The following is a 22,746-nucleotide window of genomic DNA, read 5'->3' as shown; positions in this document are numbered from 1 at the left end:
ACTGAGGGTAAATGGGATAGGTCGATATGCCAAACGAAACAACAAAATGCCACCAACTAATTGAAAGTTTCCTGTGGCGTAAAATCTTAAGGTTAACAGCAACATGCACATTGCAGTCAGTGGCTGATTTCCTTTGTTTCATTTCATCAGATAGTCTCTCAGCCTCAGTTCCAGCTGCTCTACATTACTTTCCTCCAAACAAAACCTCAGCTTAAATGACCTGTTGTTTAACTCCAAGAGTGGGTTCACCCATTCATGGAATGTGCGGGAAGCTCAGTGGATCTGTAGTTATCTCCCTCAGTGTACACACATGAATACTCAGATATCTGTAAAGTAAACAAAAGGAAACTATGTAATTCACATCACGTAGGGTTGTCGCACACAGAATTTTGCCCTACAGTGGTCCAGAATGCTCGAAAAATGGAGAATATGGTATGGTTTCAATGGTATGGAATGGCATGATAAGGTTGTTATAATTATCTTAACGACCAATAAAGTGGAGTAAGTAGTAACAAATGGGGGGGGGGGGGGGGAATTGACGTGGGTTTGAACATGTAGTCTTCTGCACTGGTCAACAATGCAACCGAGCCGCCGAGTTTAATGAAATGCTGTTATTGTTATGTAGTTAGTGTATTTCAACGTGCTTGTTTATGTTCTATTTACAGTGCACAAGGAATTGTCATAGCAGTTTAGGGAAGTGTTCAGTTATTAAAAATTTAATACAATTTGCATAGTTAATGCTACTCGAACTGAGAGAGAACATACAGTAGACAAGAGACGTCAAAATTCCCATACTTAACTGTTCTTTGCAAATATTTCAAATTTTGCTTTCTTACTCCTCAGCTAAATGTCTATATATAAAATGCCTTTGAACTAATCACAGAAATTACGAGCCGTCTCCCGAGAGCTGTTATGAGATTGATGATACGTACACATGGTAGCTGGTAATTCACTAACCTAATCTTCCAGATCGAAAAAAAGTATTAAGAGCATCAGTGGTGTGGGAGTGGCATAGTCACATATTTACTTACCATTTTTTGTGTTAATAACAACATTTTTTTTATTATTACGATTGGTTTTTGCTAAAAACGAAAACAATAGATCGTAATGCCACTGAACTATAAAATGACGGTTAGACCTGAACCTGACTTTGAACCGCGAATTATTGCCTTGCAGTTATGATTCGACTTCCTGGCAGTATGATCTGCGATTAACATTTATACAATGCAGATTACCAGGTTAGGCTTGATCTGAGATCATTTTCTGTCAGCCTAAGGTTAAACGTTTTATACAATTGGCCCTAGTATGGACACAACATTTCCACTTGTGTAATATGTTCTCATCTGTGCTTTCAATCTTTGAAATCTACACTGTTGAAGATCTTTTACCTCCACCTTCAAGTGGGTGCACCTCCCTTGAAACACTTTTCTGGCCATATGTCCATCAGAGTGTATATGCCCTGGTACAGCTGGGAAATAGGGATTTTTTTTCATCTGGTAGAAAACTGGGGGAAACCCGGGAATTTTTTAAAATTCTGGCAACTTTTCATTGTTTTAGTTTTGTGTTAAATTTTTGTTCTTTTGAATAGTGAGAACTGATACTCTAACAAAGAATTTTACTTTAGCCCACTAGCACAGAACAATACTGCAGTAATAAAACATAAAAGAGAGAAAAACACCAACATAATACTTAAATCACATAGAAGATGCACCATTTACAACAGCAAAACACAGAGTGCATACGGTTGTCTGCTGACAGCAAAATGTATTAAAGGCTTCCAGGATGAAAACTGTACAATACTTCATAACAACAAACAGCTTTTGTTGAGCTTGATTTCATAACTGATTAAATTAGATACGTTTGAGCAGTTGCCAGCAGGCTCATGCGCATGCGCAGAGCTGAAGTCGCATGTGAGAGCACCTTTCCTGGCTTCTTGCTACTTTTAAGTGTGGTAGGTGTGGCTGTTACACGAATAAGCAGTAGCTACAAGCAGCCAGATGATACCTGGAAAAATTTTTCTGGCATGCCCAAGTTACCAAATTCGCGCATCCGCAGAGAAGTTGGAATTGTAGTGGAGAGTAGTATCCACGTGACCCACGTTTATGTTTTGTGATTTTACTTGTTACGTCAAATAAAAACAAAGTGGGTTTCTGTGAGTAGGAACTATCAAATAAATCAAAATACATTAACATAATTATGGAAAACTAAACTATGTTGTTAGTTTCAATTTTCTTGCAGAACAAAGTAGTTATTTTTGTCGATTCGCTAGAGAAATTTGGTTCTTACGAATCGTTTTGCCAAAGGCAGTGCGTTTATTTGAAACTAAGTGGTTCATTCCACACTGTTAGCTAGTTTCAACTGTTCACTGAAAGTCGAGTGCACCTTTTTATCCTCTGACATGTATGGCAATAACAAAGTACAATAACTCCGCATGTCCTCTGAACAACATGCCACACTGCTGCATGTGGTCATGTGATTCCCTGCTAGAGGTAAAATTCCAAACAGAAATGTAAAGAAAGGTGTATGAGGAGAATAAACTTCAAGCATGAGCTTCCTACATTAATGTAGCAGTGCCTGCACGGTAATGCCTGTCTTCAGCCGCTACCTGGCAACTGCTCAAACAAATCTATTTTTGTGATATATAAAATCTTCCCAGTGAATTAAATGTTTGAAGAGATTTTGGGATTGCAGCCAGCGACATATTAACTGGACATATGAGTCTTCTTCAGGTGAACCATCGAAGACTGATAAAAATCTTCTACACTCTGCCTTACATAGCACACTGACAGTATTGCCGTGCACACGTCTGAGTCACAGTGACACAATGTCAGCACCACCTGATGGCAGTGCCCTCTCTGGTGGAACTGCAAGGATCAGTTGTCTTCGGGATTGCCACTCGCTGCTGCAGTCATCAGAGTATTCTCGCATTATCGTTGGGTACAAATATCGAGGATGATGGGATTTCATGCATTATCCAACAGGTAGCCACTAGATTTTCTGCAATGTGTGTTTCAACGGGTTCTTTTATAATGGAATCCCAAAAAGACGTTCCTGTGGCCAGAATTAATGTTTTGTCATACTCCATTGAATATGCGTTGGAGATATGTGTAACCAAGAATATTTTGAACAGACTGAAGGCATCTCAGTGGGCAGCCCCTCGTCTCCCCTGTTCGCAAACGAGGGCGCTGCTGCAGGGCGGTGTGGTCCTTCCGTTACCATTACTGTGATGCATGAGCAGCAATACTATCAGTGCACTACATAAGGCAGAGTGGAGGATGTCTTTGTCAGTCCTTGATGGCCCACATGAAGGTGACTGGCAGTTGTCCAGTTGAAATATCGCGGAGTGGTGTTTACGACGACTGGCTGCAATACTGAAATCTTTTCGAACAAACCTATTTCTAACAGGCCATGGGAAAATATTGCAAATAACGGTTTGAGAAGCATTACTTTCAAAGTAAATTTCCTTTTGCACAAGATGTGTTATGTTACGTGTGGGAATGTGCTATGAATTTTTTAAATCGCAAAGTGTTTGACTCTCATTCAAAACTTAACGATCTGAGCACCAGCCTCTTTCTGGCTCAGAAGATCAGATATTTGTGTCCTCGTTTAAAATTTTACTGGCACATTTGTGTTTGATACATCTTAAAGGGTAAGACATACAAAGAAAGGCCAATATTATATGTGAGCTTAGCTTTTCTTGTAGCTATGATATATGTATATTACTTTAAACCTTGAACTTTTCCCATTTGTGTGTTCATGCTACTGAACAGTGGTGTTGCTATAGGCTGTTTACATTGTATGACCTGCGCTCTGAATATCTCTGTCATTTACTGGTGAGTTAACGTGATGTGAGCTATGACTGGCTGCCAAAATTGCATCACAATCTCGATTTCAGTGCTTCAGAAACCAACGTGCTGTGTTTGATGGACTCTGTATTACACTTTTGTAATATGGAAATATGCACAAACATGTTGCTGTGCATCAAAGAGGTGTTTTTTTCTCTTTTCCCCCCTCTTTCCCCCTGGGTTTCGTTTCCTACAGTGCCGGGAAGATGTATGCTGAGGAAAAATCCAGGAATGTTTTTCCTTGTCCATATATACACCCTGTCCATACAATCTGTTGTGCTCTTTATCCTCTCAGTGTTCATTTCCTGCAATTTGTCCCCATTTATAAAATAACCCTGTATAATAATGAGGCACCATGTCCCTCAACACTTCTTGCTATGTGCAGTGAGGTACCATAAGGTAAACAGCTGTTTAAAGATATACTGAAAAACAGCCATTACTGCCCACGGGGCAGTGAAGAGTTTTTATGTTTGTATCTGTAAGCCAAAATGACAATGAAGTTACTTTAAAGTGTTGACAAATATTGAACGTTGTTCTCGCCTGTGTTCATTGCAGCAGTGATTATGTATTAAAATGAAATTTACATTAATGTACACTCACAAAAGGTGACGGTTTAAATTCACAAGCATAGGAATATGCACATGAAAATGATAAGTTTGGAAATCAGCTGATCAAGGTATAAATACTGCTGATTGTATAACAGCCAGGGTGGAAAATTGAAGTGTATTTCAATAAATTTGTGTCTATTGCACACAAAATATTGAATAAATCATTTGTATTTAAAAAAAATAATTTCCTTGTTGCACACACTACTATTAATGTTTTTTTCAACACGTAATATTTGTATTAATTCTGATTTTTATCATTAGTATCCAGTTAGTTATAACGTCTTTGCTTTGTTCTACTTTTTCCCCTTCAATATATTTGCTAGGTAGGTAAACAATATCATAGTTTTATTGCTGTCATGCAGATATTTCCAACTTCTACTATAAATGGACTTGCTAACTTAGACACCTTAAGAACTTCCTTTCAGTATCATTTACGCATTATTACATTCTGATGACAGGTAAGGGTAATATTTCATAGGTTAACCCACTGTGACCAATTCCTCTAAAGTTATCACTTCTAGGAAACTATTTTGTAGAACCTATGCCAGATACACCCCCCCCTTTTTTTTTAAATTATTTATGGACGCTCTGACAGCAGTAGGACCTAGTCTCATGTTACTGTCGTGTTTAACAAATGGAAACATGTGGAAAATGCACACCAGTCATTCAGTCATCCATTTTCATTGAAGCTTTGCATGGATACAATTGTACATCAATGAAAAAAGGTAGAAATGCTACTCATCTATGCATAATGTAAGTTAGCAAAACAGTAATTGCAGTAACATGACTGTATGGCTGGTATACATTTTGTGTTTGTTTACATTTGTTTATCATCCACTCTAACAGGTGGAAGAGTTTTGCATTACCCTGGATATTTACACATTGGAAGAGCTACGTTACTGTGAGTACTTGCTCTATTTACTGGTACAGGAGAGTTGAGGTCAGTTTTGTGGTATGTTTTTAACGCTGACATGTTAGTGTGAATAGTACACTGTGATACCTTTTTGAAAGCTCTTGAGGGCTTACCAAACAAAAGCTACAGGATTTTATTTTAAAAAGAACATACTGCTCTTCATCTCTTTGTAACCAAAAAAGTTATGAGAAAAGCTATGCTGGTAAATGGCCCCCTTGTGTTATCGTAACAACATTTGCCTGTTACATTCTATTTTGCTTCTGGACAAAATCTATGTGGGCTGGACAAACGCAGACAGACAAACACACACACACACACACACACACACACACACACACACACACACACAGAGAGAGAGAGAGAGAGAGAGAGAGAGAGAGAGAGAGAGAGAGAGAGAGTTCCCCTAAAGCAATTAAAAGCCTCTGTTTTTAAAAAAGCTGATTGTTTTTAGCTAAGCATCTCATTCAGCTGTCTGTTGTATGTTCAACCATTTCACTATACGGATGGATAGATTTACCTTGATTGTTAAATTAGTTATTTGCCCTACTACCAGGTTCTCTCCTTAGTTTTCAGTGCCTACTTTTGTTCTGACGTTGCAGCAGAGCTTACAGTATGAGGGGTGTTCAATAGATAATTCAACACTTTTTTTCTGAAGGCAGGCTGGTTTTATTCAGGTTTCCAATATACCATATTATTCCCCACTCTTTAGTTACAAAACCCCATTTTTTCCAACAAAATTTCTGTTCAGTGCGACGATTGTGTGCTACCTGACTGGGAGGGTCTACATGCCCGCGTGGTACTTGACTGCTGGTCGACATTGGAGCCACCGTAATGCTGCATCAATAACCTACCCTCATCCACATACTGCTTCCTATGGAGTGCATCATTCATTGGGTCAAATGGATGGTAGTTGCAAGGTGTGAGATCAAGGGCTCTAGGGTAGGTGAGGAAGAACAGTTCAGTGAATCTTTGTGAGGCCATGCAGTGTCACAGAGAACAACTACATTTGCATTTTTGTTATGACAAACACACTGAAGTCGTTTCTTTAATTTCCTGAGTGTAGCAGAATACACTTCAGAGTTAAATGTTGCACCAGAGGGAGGACATGAAACAGAATAACCCTTCGGAGCCCCAGAATACGGTTGCAGTGACTTTACTGGCTGAGGGTGTGGCTTTGAATTTTTTCTTCAGAGGAGAGGTATTGTGGCGCCTCTCCATGGATTGCCATTTTCTTTCCAGTTGGAAGTATATGTTTCATTACCTGTGATGACTTTTGACAAAAAGTTGTCATGATCAGTCTTGTACAGCACAAGAAATTCCATATAGATGATGCTTAGTTGCTCTTTATGGTCTTCTATTAGGTGCCAAGTAACCCAGTGGTTGCACACTTCGAATACCGCAACTGGTGGACAAGTGTCTTAGCACTATCAACAAGGACATCCCAGTGGAGCAGCAAGGTGTTAATGATCAGTCAGTTACCTTGAATGAGAATGTCTGCATGTTCCAACATTGCAGAAGTTGCAGCTGTGTGCGGCCATCCAGTATGCAGGAAATTTGACAGGTTTGTGGGACCTTGTTGTGATGAAGACAGACACCTCACCCAACAAGTCACCTTGCTTTTTTTCACTGCCAGATCTCTGTACACATTCTGCAGAGGCCAATGGATATCTGTGTGCTCTGGTTTTATGCCATAAGAAAGGCAATGACAGACAGCTCTCTGCTTGAAATGCACTTCCATTACCAGTGCCATTTTTTAAGGTTACTTGTAGGGCCTCCATGTGTCAGAACTTCATGAAACTATAGGGACTGAAGCAGAAATGTTACCCGATGTCCCACAACAAACTCTGCAGTTTTTCAACTAAAGTCCCCCCCCCCCCCCAATAAAAATGTGTAGCATTACTCATTGAATGCCCCTCATATCTGTTTTCTCTAGTGTTAACCATTCCATCTCTGCATAATCTCCCCAGAATTAAATATGTATTCAGACCTACTATAAATGTTAACAGTTCATTTACATTTGATCAACCGCAGTACCAGATTTCCTTTCTGACCTGGTAAGGTAAATGACGAATTGAAATTATATATGTTTTGATCTTCTCAGATTTTCTGAAAACTTCCCCAACTCTGGTTACAGTAGTGTAGATCAAATAATTTTAGGACTATCTTCACATGTGCTTGAGGTGAGCAATATTTCTTTTTGAAGTTTTCCTGATAGTACTTCCACGACTTGAATGCTACTGGGTGTGTGGTTCCCCACTCTGTTGCATGCTCTTCAAAATAATTGAGGACAAACTCTACTTTCTAATGATGTCCCATCCCATCACTTTGGTGACTACTTCTGTGAAGCTTAAATAGAATGATTAGGGTCTGTGTCCTGTTTAAATTTCAGTTTAGAAACTGTTGTATTGTATTTGTCCATGGTCCCAATTGAATTACGCATAGTAACTTTGCAGAAACCCCTAACCTCTTATCTCTCTTTGTCGTTTTAACCCCTTCTTTAGTTTTTTCTTGTTTTACCCAGAGGTTCCTAAATTCTGCTTCATTCTTCCCAGAGTTCCCTGTAAAATGAAGTGAACTCATTGATATTTTTATTCTTTGTTTTACTTTTTGTTCTTTGATCTCATTCCCCCCTCCTCCAGTATTATTAAATTAGAATTTGATGTAACTATCCCATCTACATCTTTGGCTTGTTCTAATACCCCTAGGGTCTATTCTAGAGCACAGTTGACCTTATATTGGCACAACAAATGTCTGCAAATTAAGTTGGACTCTGACTTCTGTGTTGTATAAGTGTTAATCTCAGATTATGTCATCATGAACTTTAGGGTCTTCTTTGACAGGTGACGTTGTGATTTTCATGTTGCAACACATCTTGCTGGGGATACAAAGATCCAAGCCTGTGTATCCCTAGATGGAATTATGTAATTGATTTTCACCACTCCTTATGAAATTAATTAAATAAGAAGGTGGGGTGCAACAGTTCACTCCTTTCTGCAATTTGTCAGATAAATAAGGACTTGCCTACAAAACTGCCCATAGCCTGTAGCAGATGTTTCACTAGTGTTCAAATTACGTAGGGGCAGGGGGAAGGGCTGCAGGTGAGCAACAGAGATGCTGAAATCAGTATATTGCTCTTAAGAAACGTGGAAAAAATCGAGGTAACCTTCACAGTGTGGGAAAAGCCATGAATCCCAAAGCTCTGGAATCTTACTTATTGAGGGAAAATGATAAATAAATTAGACAAGAAAATAATCTTGAGGATTTTTTCCAGCCTTAAGGAAAAATTACTGTTTGTACTCAGGTAGAACTAATCAGAAGGAAATAAACAAGTAAGCGTTGGGCATGAGAGTAACTGAGATGGGAAATGAAGGGGCAGGCATAAGAGCATGATGGTACAACAGATACATTGATGTGCAGTTGGTGGGTTCCATGTAGAACCAGATTGCAAACACGTGCTGTTACCATGATCATGATCATAGTATGCATGTTCTTAAGATGTAATTGGATTCCTATCATGAGTTTACTGCACATGTCTGCTATCAAAGTACCAAAGTAGAACATGGTGCAACAAAAATAGCAGCTGACCTGTATGCCAATCATCCTGATGTACCAAAACCAGCTGCCTGTGACTAGATGATGTCTCTTGGTTCCATTACTTCCGTGATGACACAGTGGTGTGGCTACTGTAGAATAAAGTAGTTCCATACTACCAACTGGAGTAGGGTGCATACTGACTACTCCTAAGGTATTATAGGCAGAGGGGCAGGTAAGATCCCTGATATTTAGGTTGGTCATTCTGTGGTGGTGCCAGATCAGCAGCCCTGTGAAAAACAATGTCTCCATTTTGTGCAGATACAAGTTGAAGAGAGTTGAATAATAAAGAAGTTGTTATTAACACAAAATATGTTTTAAGTTTATTTAATACACATTATACAGTCCACAATACAGGGTGTTTTCAAAAACAATGTATGTAATTCGAACACACATATTTATTACACTGTAAGACGTACAACCCCAATACTTGTGACACACATTTACAAATCTCTCAAGTTTTGATTACAGATGCTCCACAAGTGTCATGAATAATAATATATCGATACTCTAATTACTCCCATACTTGGGTAAGCAGGTTCATCGTCACTGATGTTATGGCAGTACAGACCCGGTTCTTTAATTCTTCTAGGTTCTGTGATAGTGTTGGTGCATAAACATTGTTCTTAATGAAACTTCACAGGAAGAAGCTGCAGGGTGTCAAATCAGTGATCATGGAGACCAACTGATAAGTGCCAAGTCACTGGCTGATTGACAACCAATCGTTCAGCTTCAGAATAAAAAAAGTTTTGTAACATCAAAGAAAAATGGGCTGTAAACAGATGAATTGGATATCACACAAAACACATTGACTTTGTGTGAATTTGTACATGCTCAGTGTGTGCGCGCGGGTTCTGTAGGCCCTAAGTTTGAACGTTATGAATATGGGGCGTTTGAAAAGTCCATGCAAAAATAAAATCTACTTACGTGTTTGGGGTAAACCTTTTTTATTTTTGACATAGTCTCCTTACAGACTTATACACTTTGTCCAATGCTGTTCTTATTTGTTGATCCCTTCTGAATAATAGGAATTGTTCAAGTCTACAAAATAGCTATTAGTTGCTGCAATCACCTCCTCATTTGAATAAAATCTTTGTCCCGCCAGCCATTTCTTCAAATTGGAGAACGAATAGTAGTCTGAGGGAGCCAAGTCTGGAGAGTAGGGAGGGTGTGAAACAAGTTGGAATCCTATTTCCATTAATTTTGCGACCACAACTACTGAGGTGTGTGATGGTGCATTGTCATGATGGAAAAGGACTTTTTTGCGGTCCAATCGCCGGCATTTTTCGTGCAGCTCGGTTTTCAAATGGTCCAATAACGATGAATAATATGTGCCTGTAATAGTTTTACCCTTTTCCATATAATCGATGAGGATTATCCCTTGCGAATCCCAAAAGACAGTCGCCATAACCTTTCCAGCCGAAGGAATGGTCTTCGCCTTTTTTGGTGCAGATTCTCCCTTAGTAACCCATTGTTTAGATTGTTGTTTGGTCTCAGGAGTATAGTAATCTATCCATGTTTCATCCACAGAGATGAAACAATGCTTAAAGTCGTGCGGATTCTTCCTGAACAGCTGCAAACAATCCTTGCAACACTTCACACGATTCCGTTTTTGGTCAAGCATGAGCAATTGTGGAACCCGTCTTGTGGATAGCTTTCCCATGTCCAAATGTTTATGAAAAATATTATGTACTCGTTCATTCAAGATGCCCACAGCACTAGCAATCTCACGCACCTTAACTCACCATAACATGGATTTTATCAATGATTTCTGGAGTCGTAACCTCAACAGGGCATCACTGTGCCCATATGGCCACTCCAAAAATTTTGATACCACTTATAAACTGTTCTAGTCAAAGGTGCAGACTCACTGTAATGTTTATCAAGATTCTCTTTAGTCTCCTGAGGTGTTTTGCCTTTCATAAAGTAATGTTTAATCACCACACGAAATTCTTTTTCGTCCATTTTTGACAATCACTCGACTTCCTTGATTCACACGAATGCCAAACACAAAGAAATAGACCAATATGTCAGAAACTTGGTGTGCATTCTTTCCAAACATGCTACCAACTAAGCCGGCCGGTGCAGCCAATTGGTTCTTGGCGCTTCAGTCTGGAACTGCGCGACCGCTATGGTCACAGGTTCGAATCCTGCCTCGGGCATGGATGTGTATGATGTCCTTAGGTTAGTTAGGTTTAAGTAGTTCTAAGTTCTAGGGGAATGATGGCCTCAGATGTTAAGTGCCATAGTGCTCAGAGCCATTTGAACCATTTGAGCTACTAACTAAACATGACCTCGATATGCGTAAGTGGTGCCATATCTCATACTTCGCACGGACTTTTCAAACGCCTCTCTTATGTTGTTCACTTTCCCACTAAGGTATAAAGTAGCTTCATCAGTGAATGTGAAGCAATGTGCGAAAGTGTTGTCATTGTCAATAGAAGTTTGAAGCTTGTCAGGAAATGCCACATATTTGGGTTTGTCATCATGGTGTAGAACCTGTAACAGCTGTAACTTGTATGGTTTCATAACCAACAGACATCTCAAAATATGCCAAATTGTTATTGTAGGCAGTTGTAATTCCTGACTGACATGATGAGTTGGTTTTGTAGGACTAAATTGGAAAATGGTTTGAATTTGTGCGACATCTTTGTCAGAAACACAAGGGCAGCCAGGACTGTTTCCTTTACATACAATCCTGTGTCTACAAACAGTCTATAACGTCTCCGAATATTCCATCCATTCAGATGACCTGTTTGGTACTCCAGCATGAAACATCTTTGCATTGTAATCACAGAATTACATTTTGCAAACTTGAGAACACAAAATGATTTCTGCTGTGGAGTAGCCATTTTGCAACATCTTATGGTAACCAAGCAAACTGAAGACAACCGATATTTAGTGGCAATGAATATAAACTAGACATTGTATTATGTCCTCCAACAACCAAGCTGTGGTGCAGCAATCTATAATTTTGACAACATAATACTTTGTAATATGTACATTCTTTTTGAAAGACTCTGTATAATGAATTCATATAACAACTTACGGCGTAATGCTGTGCGTGCAATAGTATGAAGTGATTGACAGAAATAGCAATTTTTATGTTTGTTGCCGTGGCGAGCAACTTACTAATGTGTCAATGTAGTGGGAAAAAGTTAAATAAAATATCTCCATAGAACTATGCAACTATCATTCACAAGCAAAATGTTTTATGTGCAGTGCACATTTAAATACTTTTCACTGTATCTTAGGCACACATTGGTAGACTGGGTTGGTGGGACTCTTGGCTTACCCCTCGTCTTGATATGAAGTTCTGCCAGTTCATAATTCACCCCCCACCCACACCAAATTATCTATAAAAATTAACAGATTAACAGAAGACTCCAGCAGACTCCATTTTTGTCATGTTGACTGCGGTAAATATGTAATGGAAAAAATTTTATAACTTTTTTGTCTTTCAGTGTGTCAGTGAGAAACCCAGAGTGTGTAGTCATCACTTCTAGGTGTGTTCTTTTAATATCTGCTAAGTGCAACAGTGTTAACAATCTCAAGAAAGATAAATGGATTTGTACAACATGTGAACATGAAAATATTTTGTAATTGCATACGTGGCAGCTGTCAGAAAAGTCTCATTTACATGTACTACTGTTATTCGTTACTTTTCTAATAATTAATTTTATTTTTCTGTTTGGTGATTACTTATACAGATTTGGTAATTCAGTGAATAATAACTCATTACAATTGTTGCAAATGGTTTTGTTCGTCCCTGTACATCTTACCCTATAGCAGGTCTAGAAAAGAGAGTCAGTGATAAAATATCTGATCCTATGAACTAATTTTCACAGATGTGCCTGTGCAAAGACTGTTAGCTAATTAATTGCTGATATTGTTGATACTGTATTTGATTTTATTATTTTTAAGCATTGCAGTTGTCACCTATCTATGTTAATCATCTGACATCAGAAATACGTACTGGCTAGTTCCTCGCAGTGCCACTAGGATGTGCCGTGACCTATCAGACATAGTCAGACGTGAAGGGGAGAAAATACAGGATTAATATTTGCTCTTGTCGACACACACTTTTAAAGGTTCTTATCCTACATATAGAAAGAAGTAAATCTTTGATGTGCGTGGTTTCGACAGTCAAGCAGCACAACTAAAAGGACAATAATAAGCTGCTAAAAACTCCAAAAGACATGTAACTAAGTTGGAAATGAAGGGTAGGATACCAGTTGAGTAGATGGTAACATTACAGTGTTAAGTAAAGAAGTGAATACGGCACTTGCACTATGCGAAAGCTAGAAATATTTTTCGGTTTGTGAGGTTAGGTTAAGGAAATTATTGGCTATGTACAGGGTGACAGTTATTGAACTATTTGGAAAATAGTTCCTTCAGCTCTCCTTATGCGGAAGGGGTCCTATGGAACCCTCACTTCAGAGATCTCCACCAGTGCTACAGTGGACACTCGCCAGTGGCTCAAGGAGCCCAAAACTGCTGGACAAAGAGCTTCACGGTCTTCCTCCATGCCTAAAGCTACTTCGGAAAAGTCCTCCCAGCAAGCCTCTAAAGAGAAGCGAGAGGACAAGCAAACAAAGAAGGCTGCAAAGAAAATGGACCCTTCACTGGCCTCAACACTGCCACTCCCTACCAATTCTGCACCCGAGGATGAGGTGGATATCTTAGCGTCCCCTGAGGACTTGGATCACACTGATGCCTCATCCACAATAGGAATGGATACAAATACTCAATTGGTGGCAGCAGGTGCCCCTGAGACGTAACCTACCTGCTTGCGTGCTTCATGCCTTCACAGCCTCACAATAACATCATCTTCCAGTGGAATTGCTGCGGTTTTTCCACCACGTGGCTGAGCTATGGCATCTGTTAAGCTTTACACCTGCTTTCTGCATTGCCCTCCAGGAAACCTGGTTCCCGTCAATGCGGACCCCTGCCCTCTGCGGCTATATCAGTATTACAAGAATCGTAGCGACTATAATAGTGTGTCAGGTGGAGTTTGTGTCTATGTCGTGAACTCAGTCTACAGTGAACCTGAATCCTCTTGAAATTGTGGCTGTCAGGATAAGGACAACGGAAGAAATAACTGTCTGCAACTTTCTCCAGATGGTGAAATACCCCTGAACGCATTGGCTGCACTGATTCATCAACTCCATAAACCTTTCCTACTTTTGGGAGATTTTAACACCCATAACCCCTTGTGGGGTGGCACTGTGCTTACTGGCAGAGGTAGAGATGTCGAAACTTCCCTGTCTCAACTTGACCTCTACCTCTTAAATAATGGGGGCCCCACACATTTCAGCGTGGCTCATGGCACTTACTTGGCCATTGATTTATCCCTCTGCAACCTAGGACTTCTCCCATCTGTCCACAGGAGAGTCCATGATGACTTTGTGGTTGTGACCACTTTCCCATCTTCCTGTCACTTCCTCAGTGCCATTCCCCTGGACGTCTACCAATATGGGCTTTAAACAAGGCAGACTGGGAAGCTTTCACTTCTGTCGTCACTGTTGAATCACACCCACATGGTACCATCGATGTGGTAGTTGAGCGGGTCACTAGAACGATCGTTTCTGCGGCAGGAAACGTGATCTCTTGCTCTTTAGGGTGCCCCAGCATTGGCCATACATGGCTAACACATGGCTACCTCCTCCGTCGCGAGGACCCACCTCGGTGTGACTGTGGCTCTCATGTGACTGTCGTCCACATCCTGCTGGACTGCCCACTTTCAGCCCCTCTGCGGTGGACTTTTAACCTTGCCAGCACCCTACCTTCGGTGTTGGGCAACAGTGCCTCAACAGCAGTTTTAGTTTTATGTCTTATTGCTGAGGGTTTTTTTTATCATACCATCTAAGAGTGGGAATTTAGCCTTCTCTCTGAGGCCGTCACATTCCCTCCATTTTGACTCTGTCACACTTTCTTTGTATTTGTTTGTCTTGGTGGTCATCCTTTCCCTACATGTGTTCATCTCGCCATGTCTTTTTGAGGTGGGCATTTTAATGTGTTGCAGAGTGGCTGGCTCATCCTCTTTTATTATTGTGATCAACCAGCCCAGACCATCTGCTCTATGATTTTTATACCACCTTCTACTTTTGCGTGTGGTGTATCTTTTCCCTGTTGTCTGTTCATTTTTTTAGGTGTGGTTATCCATTCCTCCTCCCCCCCCCCCCCCCTCTTTACTTTCTCAAATACACAATACACTTTGGGAGGTTTTGTACCTTAAACCTTGCTTGCGTCAGCAAAAAGGGACTGATGACCCTGTAGTTTGGTCCCTTTATACCCCAAATGAACCAACCAACCAACCAACACATTATTCAACATGCAAACGTCGCTACAGGTTATGACATGTTCGATATGCCTGCCACCATTGGCGATGATGTGGCACAGATGAAAAGTGAAATTCTGCATGTCTTGCTGCAGTGTCAGAGCATTGATGCTGTTGATGACCTTGTGAATGGCTGTTTACAGCTCAGCAATGGTTTTGTGGTTATTGTTGTACACGTTGTCTTTACCATAGCCCCACAAAAAGGAGTTGCACATGTTCAAACCCGAAGAATATGGTGGCCAATGGAGGCCCATGCCAGTGGCCTCAGGGTACCCCAGAGCCAGAATGCAGCCCCAAAGTGCTCCATCAGGACATCAAACACACTCCTGCTTTGACAGGGTCGAGCTCCGTCTTGCATGGACCTCATCTTGTTGAAATTAGGGTCACTAATGGATAATGCAGATGAAATCATCCTCCAAAACCTTCATGTACCATTTGCTAGTAGTCATCGTGCCATCAAGGAATATCGCACCGATTATTCCGTGCCTGGACATCGCACACCACACAGTCACCCGTTGAAGGTGAAGAGACTTCTTGATCATGAAATGCGATTTCTCAGTTCCCCAAATGCGTCAGTTTTTCTTGTTCATGAACCCAGGCAAATAAAGTGGGCTTCATCGCTAAACAAAACCATACTAATTCCCATCGTGCCCCATGACCAATCGTGTAGTTTGAATGTCCTAATGCAAACTGTTCATAAGTTATGACGATCTTATTTCATATAGTTCAATAATTGCCACCCTATAAGTGCAGTAGACTCTTGACTATCTGGCCTAATGTGGTGGAAGGTTTAGCCAGATAACAAAACAGGCCAGATAGGCCAGAGTTCAGTGAATTCTCCCTTTTGACCCAAGCCATACCATTTGAAACACCATTTTTTGTACGGAAACCCAATTTTATCAACATTTTCTGATTTCTTACATAATACATGCTAGTTATTATTGTTTGTTATGTACTTGTTCATACTGCAGCCTTGAAAAATTATTACAGGAAACACTAAACGATCTACTTTGTAAAGTATGAATGTTTGATTACATACATGTGAAGAGCCAGGCCTAAAATAACATGTGAAACTTACAGGTTTGAGTTTTTAAAAAGACCTTTGATAGGTGGCTGTTTCCCTCTTTTACTCCCCCTTCCATGCTGCAATATACCTCCAATTACACAAACAGATGATATCATCTGTGTTGCTTGTTGCTTCCTCCTATTCACTAATGTACTGCATTGCTGCCTCAGTTGTCTTGAACCCTTCTGAATGTGGGATGATATTTTTGCTGTCATGTAAGTTTTCCCCCACTTCTTGTATGTCTTCCCCCTGCATTGTCATTTCCACATTATCATTATCAGTTAGTTCGTGAACTTCGTTATTGTCATCCATTCTGTGACATCTTGTGCATTGACGTCCTCATAGCTCGGTAAATTTTTGAGCAACAAAATAAAATCATCATTTTCATTTTTTACTTTGGTTTTCACAAGTGGAGACTATGTTAAAATGTCTGTTTTCATGGTCTAGAAGAATTTTTCCAGACCTTTCAAGTGATACTTTCAGAATCTCTTCCCACACTTAAGCCAACCACCTTATGACATCCAGCAAGTCAGTGCTCTTCAGAATGGTTACACAGTCTTCATTATTATCAGTCGCTGATGTCAGTGAGCTGAGAAGACAACAGCTCATCCGTAGACACAATGAGCTTGTTTTTATCACCCATTTCAGACTTTTTACAATTTAACAATGCACGCGCTTTTGATGTCTGATGTGCAACTGAAGAAGGAAATAATACAGGGTTGCCAACATAGCTATCCTCTATGTGTGTTCATTGTTGTTTGTGAGTGCTGGAAGAGGGCTTCTAAGTATCATTTGTTGAAGAATGGTTCCATTAATTTATTCAGTATTAATAATACAGTTTGTATCGTATAATTTTTGACTGCAGGTGTGCTAGAAGCTCAAACGACGGGTAAAACATTTTTAAGGGCCACACAACAGCACAGCTGGTGCCTCTTTCGAAAAGTACAGTATGAACAACAAATTAATCCTCATTTATTATGGAGAAGTAAATTAAGTAGACGGATAGTGTGGTGGCTGGATGGTCACAAGCTGGATAGTTCAGAATCTATGTAATGAGTACAGATAATAACTGATCTCATAACAATCTGTGGAAATGGCTTATAATCTGTGTGATTAGTTTAAATGTACTTACAGGCAGTTAACAGCAGAATAAAAAATAGAAATTTGGTACGTTTACAGTGATAAGCTAAATATGTGGAGTTAGACAATAGCCAGTAACTGTTGAACATCTTTTAACATATGTTCTTTAGGCTCAGATAACAGTAACTACACAATTGGTATTAAATTTTTAAGTACGAAACTAATGCTTCAAGTGCAATGACAAGTGCATGCATGTTGATGAACAAGTAGTAGTAAAAGTCAATTAGCAAAATGAAATTTATCAGGCAGCGGTTCATTGATTGCTTTCTGGAATACAGTGCAGAGGTTCACTGTTTTCCAAGTCAGTTCTGAGGCTCTGCCCCAAAATGATGAGTTGTTTACGGCTCAGAGTAAAACTAAGTTGCTGGGCAGTTACACATGGTCCAGTCAAACTTCTGTGACCATTGCCTGTGTTTGACATCAAAGTGCAATAACCACTCACAGATGGCAGGTAGCAGCAGCAGTAGCAGTAGAAACTATGTCTGGGGGGATGCAGAAAACGTTGCAGTTGTTATCGTAATGTGGAAAGAGTGATTTTTCTGACCCCAAAAGGGCATGATCATTGGCTTTCAGGCCAAAGGAGGAAGCATTTCTGAAAAGGCTTAGTTTGTAAACTGTTCATATGCCACCGTTGTTAAGGTATAACATGCATGATGAAATGTTGCTATTGAAAACCACTGCTGAGACAACTGTGGTGCACCAAAGGCCATAGATGATAGATCTAGGTGACGACTGTGGAGATTTAATGGGCAAATAGGTGTGCAACTGTTGAGCAATGGACTGCCCTGATGAATCAAGGGACTACAAACAGTGTCTCCTCACTGACCATTCAGCGATCGTTGCTATGTATCGGCCTTCGCAGCAGGCACCTGGTCCACGCGCCCGTGCTGACTGCTGTTCACCACCGACGAAGGCTGGAATTTGCACACCAGTAATGTAGCTGGGCATTGACTGAGTGGCGACAGGTGCCCATTTCCGATGAATCATGTTTTATGCTCCATCGGGCATGAAATGTTTGAAAGCGAACACTGTGCAACAATCTTCAGGAGGGTCCAGGCTGGAGGGGGGAACTCATGCTCTGGGGGGAATGTTTTAGTGGCATTAGCTGGGTTATACTGTCATTCGGGAAGGTGCAATGGATCACACAAAGAGCATCTATCGTTGGGAACCATGGCCATCCGTACATGCAGTTTGTTTTACCTTGGCACAATAGCATCTATCAGCAGAACAATACATCACGTCACATAGCTTGCAGTGTAAGTGCACAGTTCGAAGAGCACCAGGGTAAGTTTACCATACTCCACTGGCTACCAAACTCCCTGGATTTAAACCCAGTCGAGAACCTGTGGGACCACCTCCATAGGGTATTTCACGCCGTGGACCCTCACGCAAGAAACCTAGTGCACTGGAGTTGACATGGCTCCACATCCCTGTCGTTAACTTACAGAACCTCATTAATTATCTTTGGGCATTTCTTGTGTTGGTCTGTGCTGCAGTAAGTGGCTATTCAGGATTTTGACAAGTGATTGGATAATGTAATAGTCACTTGCACGATATAGGTCTGAGTACAGCAGTGACGTTTATACAATGGACCCTTAGTCTTCAGCTAGGTCTGAAATTAGTTTTTGAATCCCAGCAAACAGACTCGTGGAATTGATTAAAATCAGTGGTAGGTTCCTTGAACTATTCATTTACTTCATGTCTTAAGAAAAATCACATAGTTTACTAATTACAGAATACAATTCGCCCTTTAGGTTTAACATAGTTTTCTTTAATTTATTTGTTTGTTGACTGAATTCAGTCTGTTTGTCAAGCAAGCCTGTAATATGTTCCTCGAGTCTCCTAGTTTGCTCATCAATTTTTAGATCTGTTCTATTGAATTCAGTATTTATTTTTCGCATTTTGATGTTTATTTGCTTAATTTTATCTGAAAGCTCCTCCATTTTCCTTGTTGATGGCATAGAATCTACGTAAAAAAAATTAAAACAAAAAAAATTCCTTGTGATATTCAAATAACTTTTCCTTACATTAAAGCATGCCAACTAATGTTTTCTGAAAATTTAAGCACTGTTATTTTTTCCAAAGAGTATTTACATTTCTGGAACTAGAAAAACAGCATTTGACGAGACGCTCCAGGACGCCATAACATGTGATCCACTATTGCACTCCACCACGTGTGACAGTTAGTGTGTGAGGCAGCAACATGATGTTGAGATGAGACAATGAACTGATGTCGAAGCTCATGCTTGATGACAGACGTGCTCCATTTTGCCACAGCAAAGCCGAGTACAGGTCCCTACAACCCTGTCCTGTAAAGAGAATGTGAGAAAGTGAATGCTAAAAGCGTTTATGACCATTTGATTGTTTAACCATTGACTGCCCCAGCAGACTTGACTTGTTGTTGAAGTTGTATGGGCTGACTGTGTATGGCTCTTCATCCCACTCATACCATGTAGATTTCCTCATAGTTAATTGCATGCAGCTCTATACATTGAGCAGAGGAATCCTCATGTGGATAATATTGAAAATATTGATGGAAATAAACATTTCTGCCTGATTTGCAGTTGATGTCATCCAAGCCAAATAAAATCTGAAAGGTTTGAATAATTGTCAATAAACATACTGAAGAACTTAGTTTATATGATGTGTGTATGAGCTTTTAATTTGATTATAACAAAACTAAGTTGAACTACACACAATTAATGACAGTTTGCTTGTAAACTTTGAGTGTATTAAGGAATTAATGTTTAAAAATAATTAATACATGTTATAGAAAATTCTTAATGTTTGATTTCATCTTTTGAGAAAAGTTCCAAACAGATTACAGAAGAACTTATTTGAATGAAGTGTAGAATGTACTGAACTGACTCACATATTTGCCAAATGAAATGCAACAATAATGGAAATGAAAATCTTACTCAGGCTGATGTTTTTGATGTTATTACATGGTTTATCAACACGCTGACTGCTGCATGCATAGTGATGGATGTTTCACCACCACGCCAGGCCAGTTTAGGCTACAGAGTCCAGCATGGCCACTGGCGGGCACGCAGCATCAGACTTAAGGATCTACTGTGGCTGGTGGTGGCCTTGTGGCAGTCAAGTGTTGAATAAGGATTGAGGAAAATAAGATAATAGTTCTTAATGAGTGTTTGACCATCTGTAGCAAGTAGTTCCATTTTCCTTAATTCAGTACATTCCATTTGACCCTTAACATTTATGTTGATTGGATTATAATTAAGTAATGAGATTCGTGGCTCAAACATGGTCATTTTATTGATTTCTCTTGTTTCACTGTTTTAAGACTGAGTAGGTGATACTATGAGTTTTACATTGTGTGAGCAAGAGTCATTTGGAGCTTTTCAAATGAATGAAAAATTTACATCTGTTTCAGATATTCATGATTACATTATAGATACTATTTTTGCTCAAGAGAAATATTAAAAATGATAAGTTAGGCTGAGAAAGTTTGGTAGATTGTGGAAGATATATGGTGAGTGCAGAGGATGGTTGATCCTCCTGGTGGTTCAAGCTGCTATTTAAAGATTTATCTCTTTGCGTTGTGATATTGAAAGATTTGCAAAGCAGCAGAACTCTCCATCACATGTTTAATACTATGAATATTATAAATAAAACAGAACATACATATTTACTGGTTTAATTCTTACTCTTTAAAAAGAAGAAAATCAGTGCCATGCATATTTATGCTATTTAAAAAGTTTGTGTGTGAGTGTTGCTGTGGATAAACAAATTTGGCATATATTGCTGTTACTGTGAAATAATTTTTTCTGTCATGTTCCCATTTATAACTTTGGCATTATATGTGGCATCTATTTCCCAAAATTATGTAATAAAGACTTTTGCATGCATCATTATTTGTAAGTACATATTTAAAATTGATCTTTGTTTTTGCATCTTTATACAGGAATGTTACCAGATTCCTACAAACTTTGCTTAAAATCATGGAAAAAACAGCTTTCACAAGACATGAAGCATGAAAACTTTTGTGATAATGGAGGATTTTCTCCTGATAAGGCATCAAGTATCAGCTCACAAGACACTGGCTTTGATTCTTCAAAAAGTATGTCTGATGATGAAAGTCAGTTTGATGAAAAAGCGAATAGAAGAAAAGGTAAAATTATTGTTGTGTTGATGATAAATGTTTTAATATTTGCATTTGCTGGGTGCTGCAGAGACACATGTAACAGCTCAGAAAAGCATTTTTTCACTAGAGACTACATGAATGATGAGAGTAAGGGAGAGCCACTGTGCTTCCATTTGGGAATGAGGTCCTTATGGTCATATAGCCATCCAGAGTTATATTTTTGAAGGATTGCTTAAATCTACAAGGTGACCTTTAAGGAGTTCCCTTGAAACGTACAACCCATCCTCCCCAGTCAGAGCTTCTGCTGTGTATACATCTACATCTGTACTTGATACACTACCTTATGTTGTGTGGTGGAGCGTATTTCCGGCACCAGTTTGATCACCCCCCCCCCCCCCCCTTTCCTGTTCCATTCATGAATGGCACTTGGGAAGAATGATTGTCAGTAAATCTCCATATTAGCTCTAATTACTCAGTGTTTGTTGTTGCGGTCATTTAGGTAGATCCACGGGAGAAAGTAATATATGGTGCAGCTCTTCATGGAATGTGCTCTCTCAGAATTTCACACTTCCATGATGGCCTATGCCTCTCGTGTATCGTCTGCCACTGGAGTCCGTTGGGCATATCTGTAATGCTTTCATGCCGACTAAATGATCCTGTACTGGAACAAGCTGCTGCTGATTGGGTCTTGTCTCTCTCTTTGAGTAATCCAGTCTTGAGAGGATCCCAGACTGATGAGCAATACCCAAGAAGTGGTTGGACAAGTGTTTTGTAAGGAACTTTTTTGGTGGATGACTTACATTCTCATAAGATTGTTTTTATGAATCTCTGTCTGTTATCTTATTTTCCTATTGTTTGTTTTAGGTAAGTATTACACTTAAGATCACTTCGGATGATTATCCCTGTATATCTTACCTTGGTTACTGTTTTCAGCAATTTGCCACCAACAGTGTAATTACATAGCAGTGGATTTCTTTCCTTACCTATGTGCAGTATGTTATATTTATTTACATTCAGTGTCAGCTGCCAGTCGCTGCACCGTTCATCAGTTCTCACTAGGGATTCCTGCTGTTCAGTTCAATCTTCTGACATTGCTACCTTCTTACAGACAACTGAATCAGCTGCAACCAACCTTATG

The 22,746-nt window shown here is 39.7% G+C and overlaps 1 protein-coding gene across 4 annotated transcripts in view; it reads left to right on the top strand.

The window, feature by feature from the left end:
* Positions 1–22,746, top strand: part of LOC126246014 (uncharacterized) — a 297,733-nt gene that overhangs the window by 105,248 nt on the left and 169,739 nt on the right. For all 4 annotated transcript variants that reach the window (XM_049948363.1, XM_049948362.1, XM_049948364.1 and 1 more), the window contains exon 6: positions 21,429–21,635. In XM_049948363.1, coding sequence (XP_049804320.1) covers positions 21,429–21,635 — 207 coding nt within the window. The remainder of the gene's footprint in view (positions 1–21,428; positions 21,636–22,746) is intronic.

Source organism: Schistocerca nitens, chromosome 1 (genome assembly GCF_023898315.1).
Source record: "Schistocerca nitens isolate TAMUIC-IGC-003100 chromosome 1, iqSchNite1.1, whole genome shotgun sequence".
NCBI lineage: Eukaryota > Metazoa > Arthropoda > Insecta > Orthoptera > Acrididae > Schistocerca > Schistocerca nitens.
This window is presented reverse-complemented; position numbering and strand designations above follow the sequence as displayed.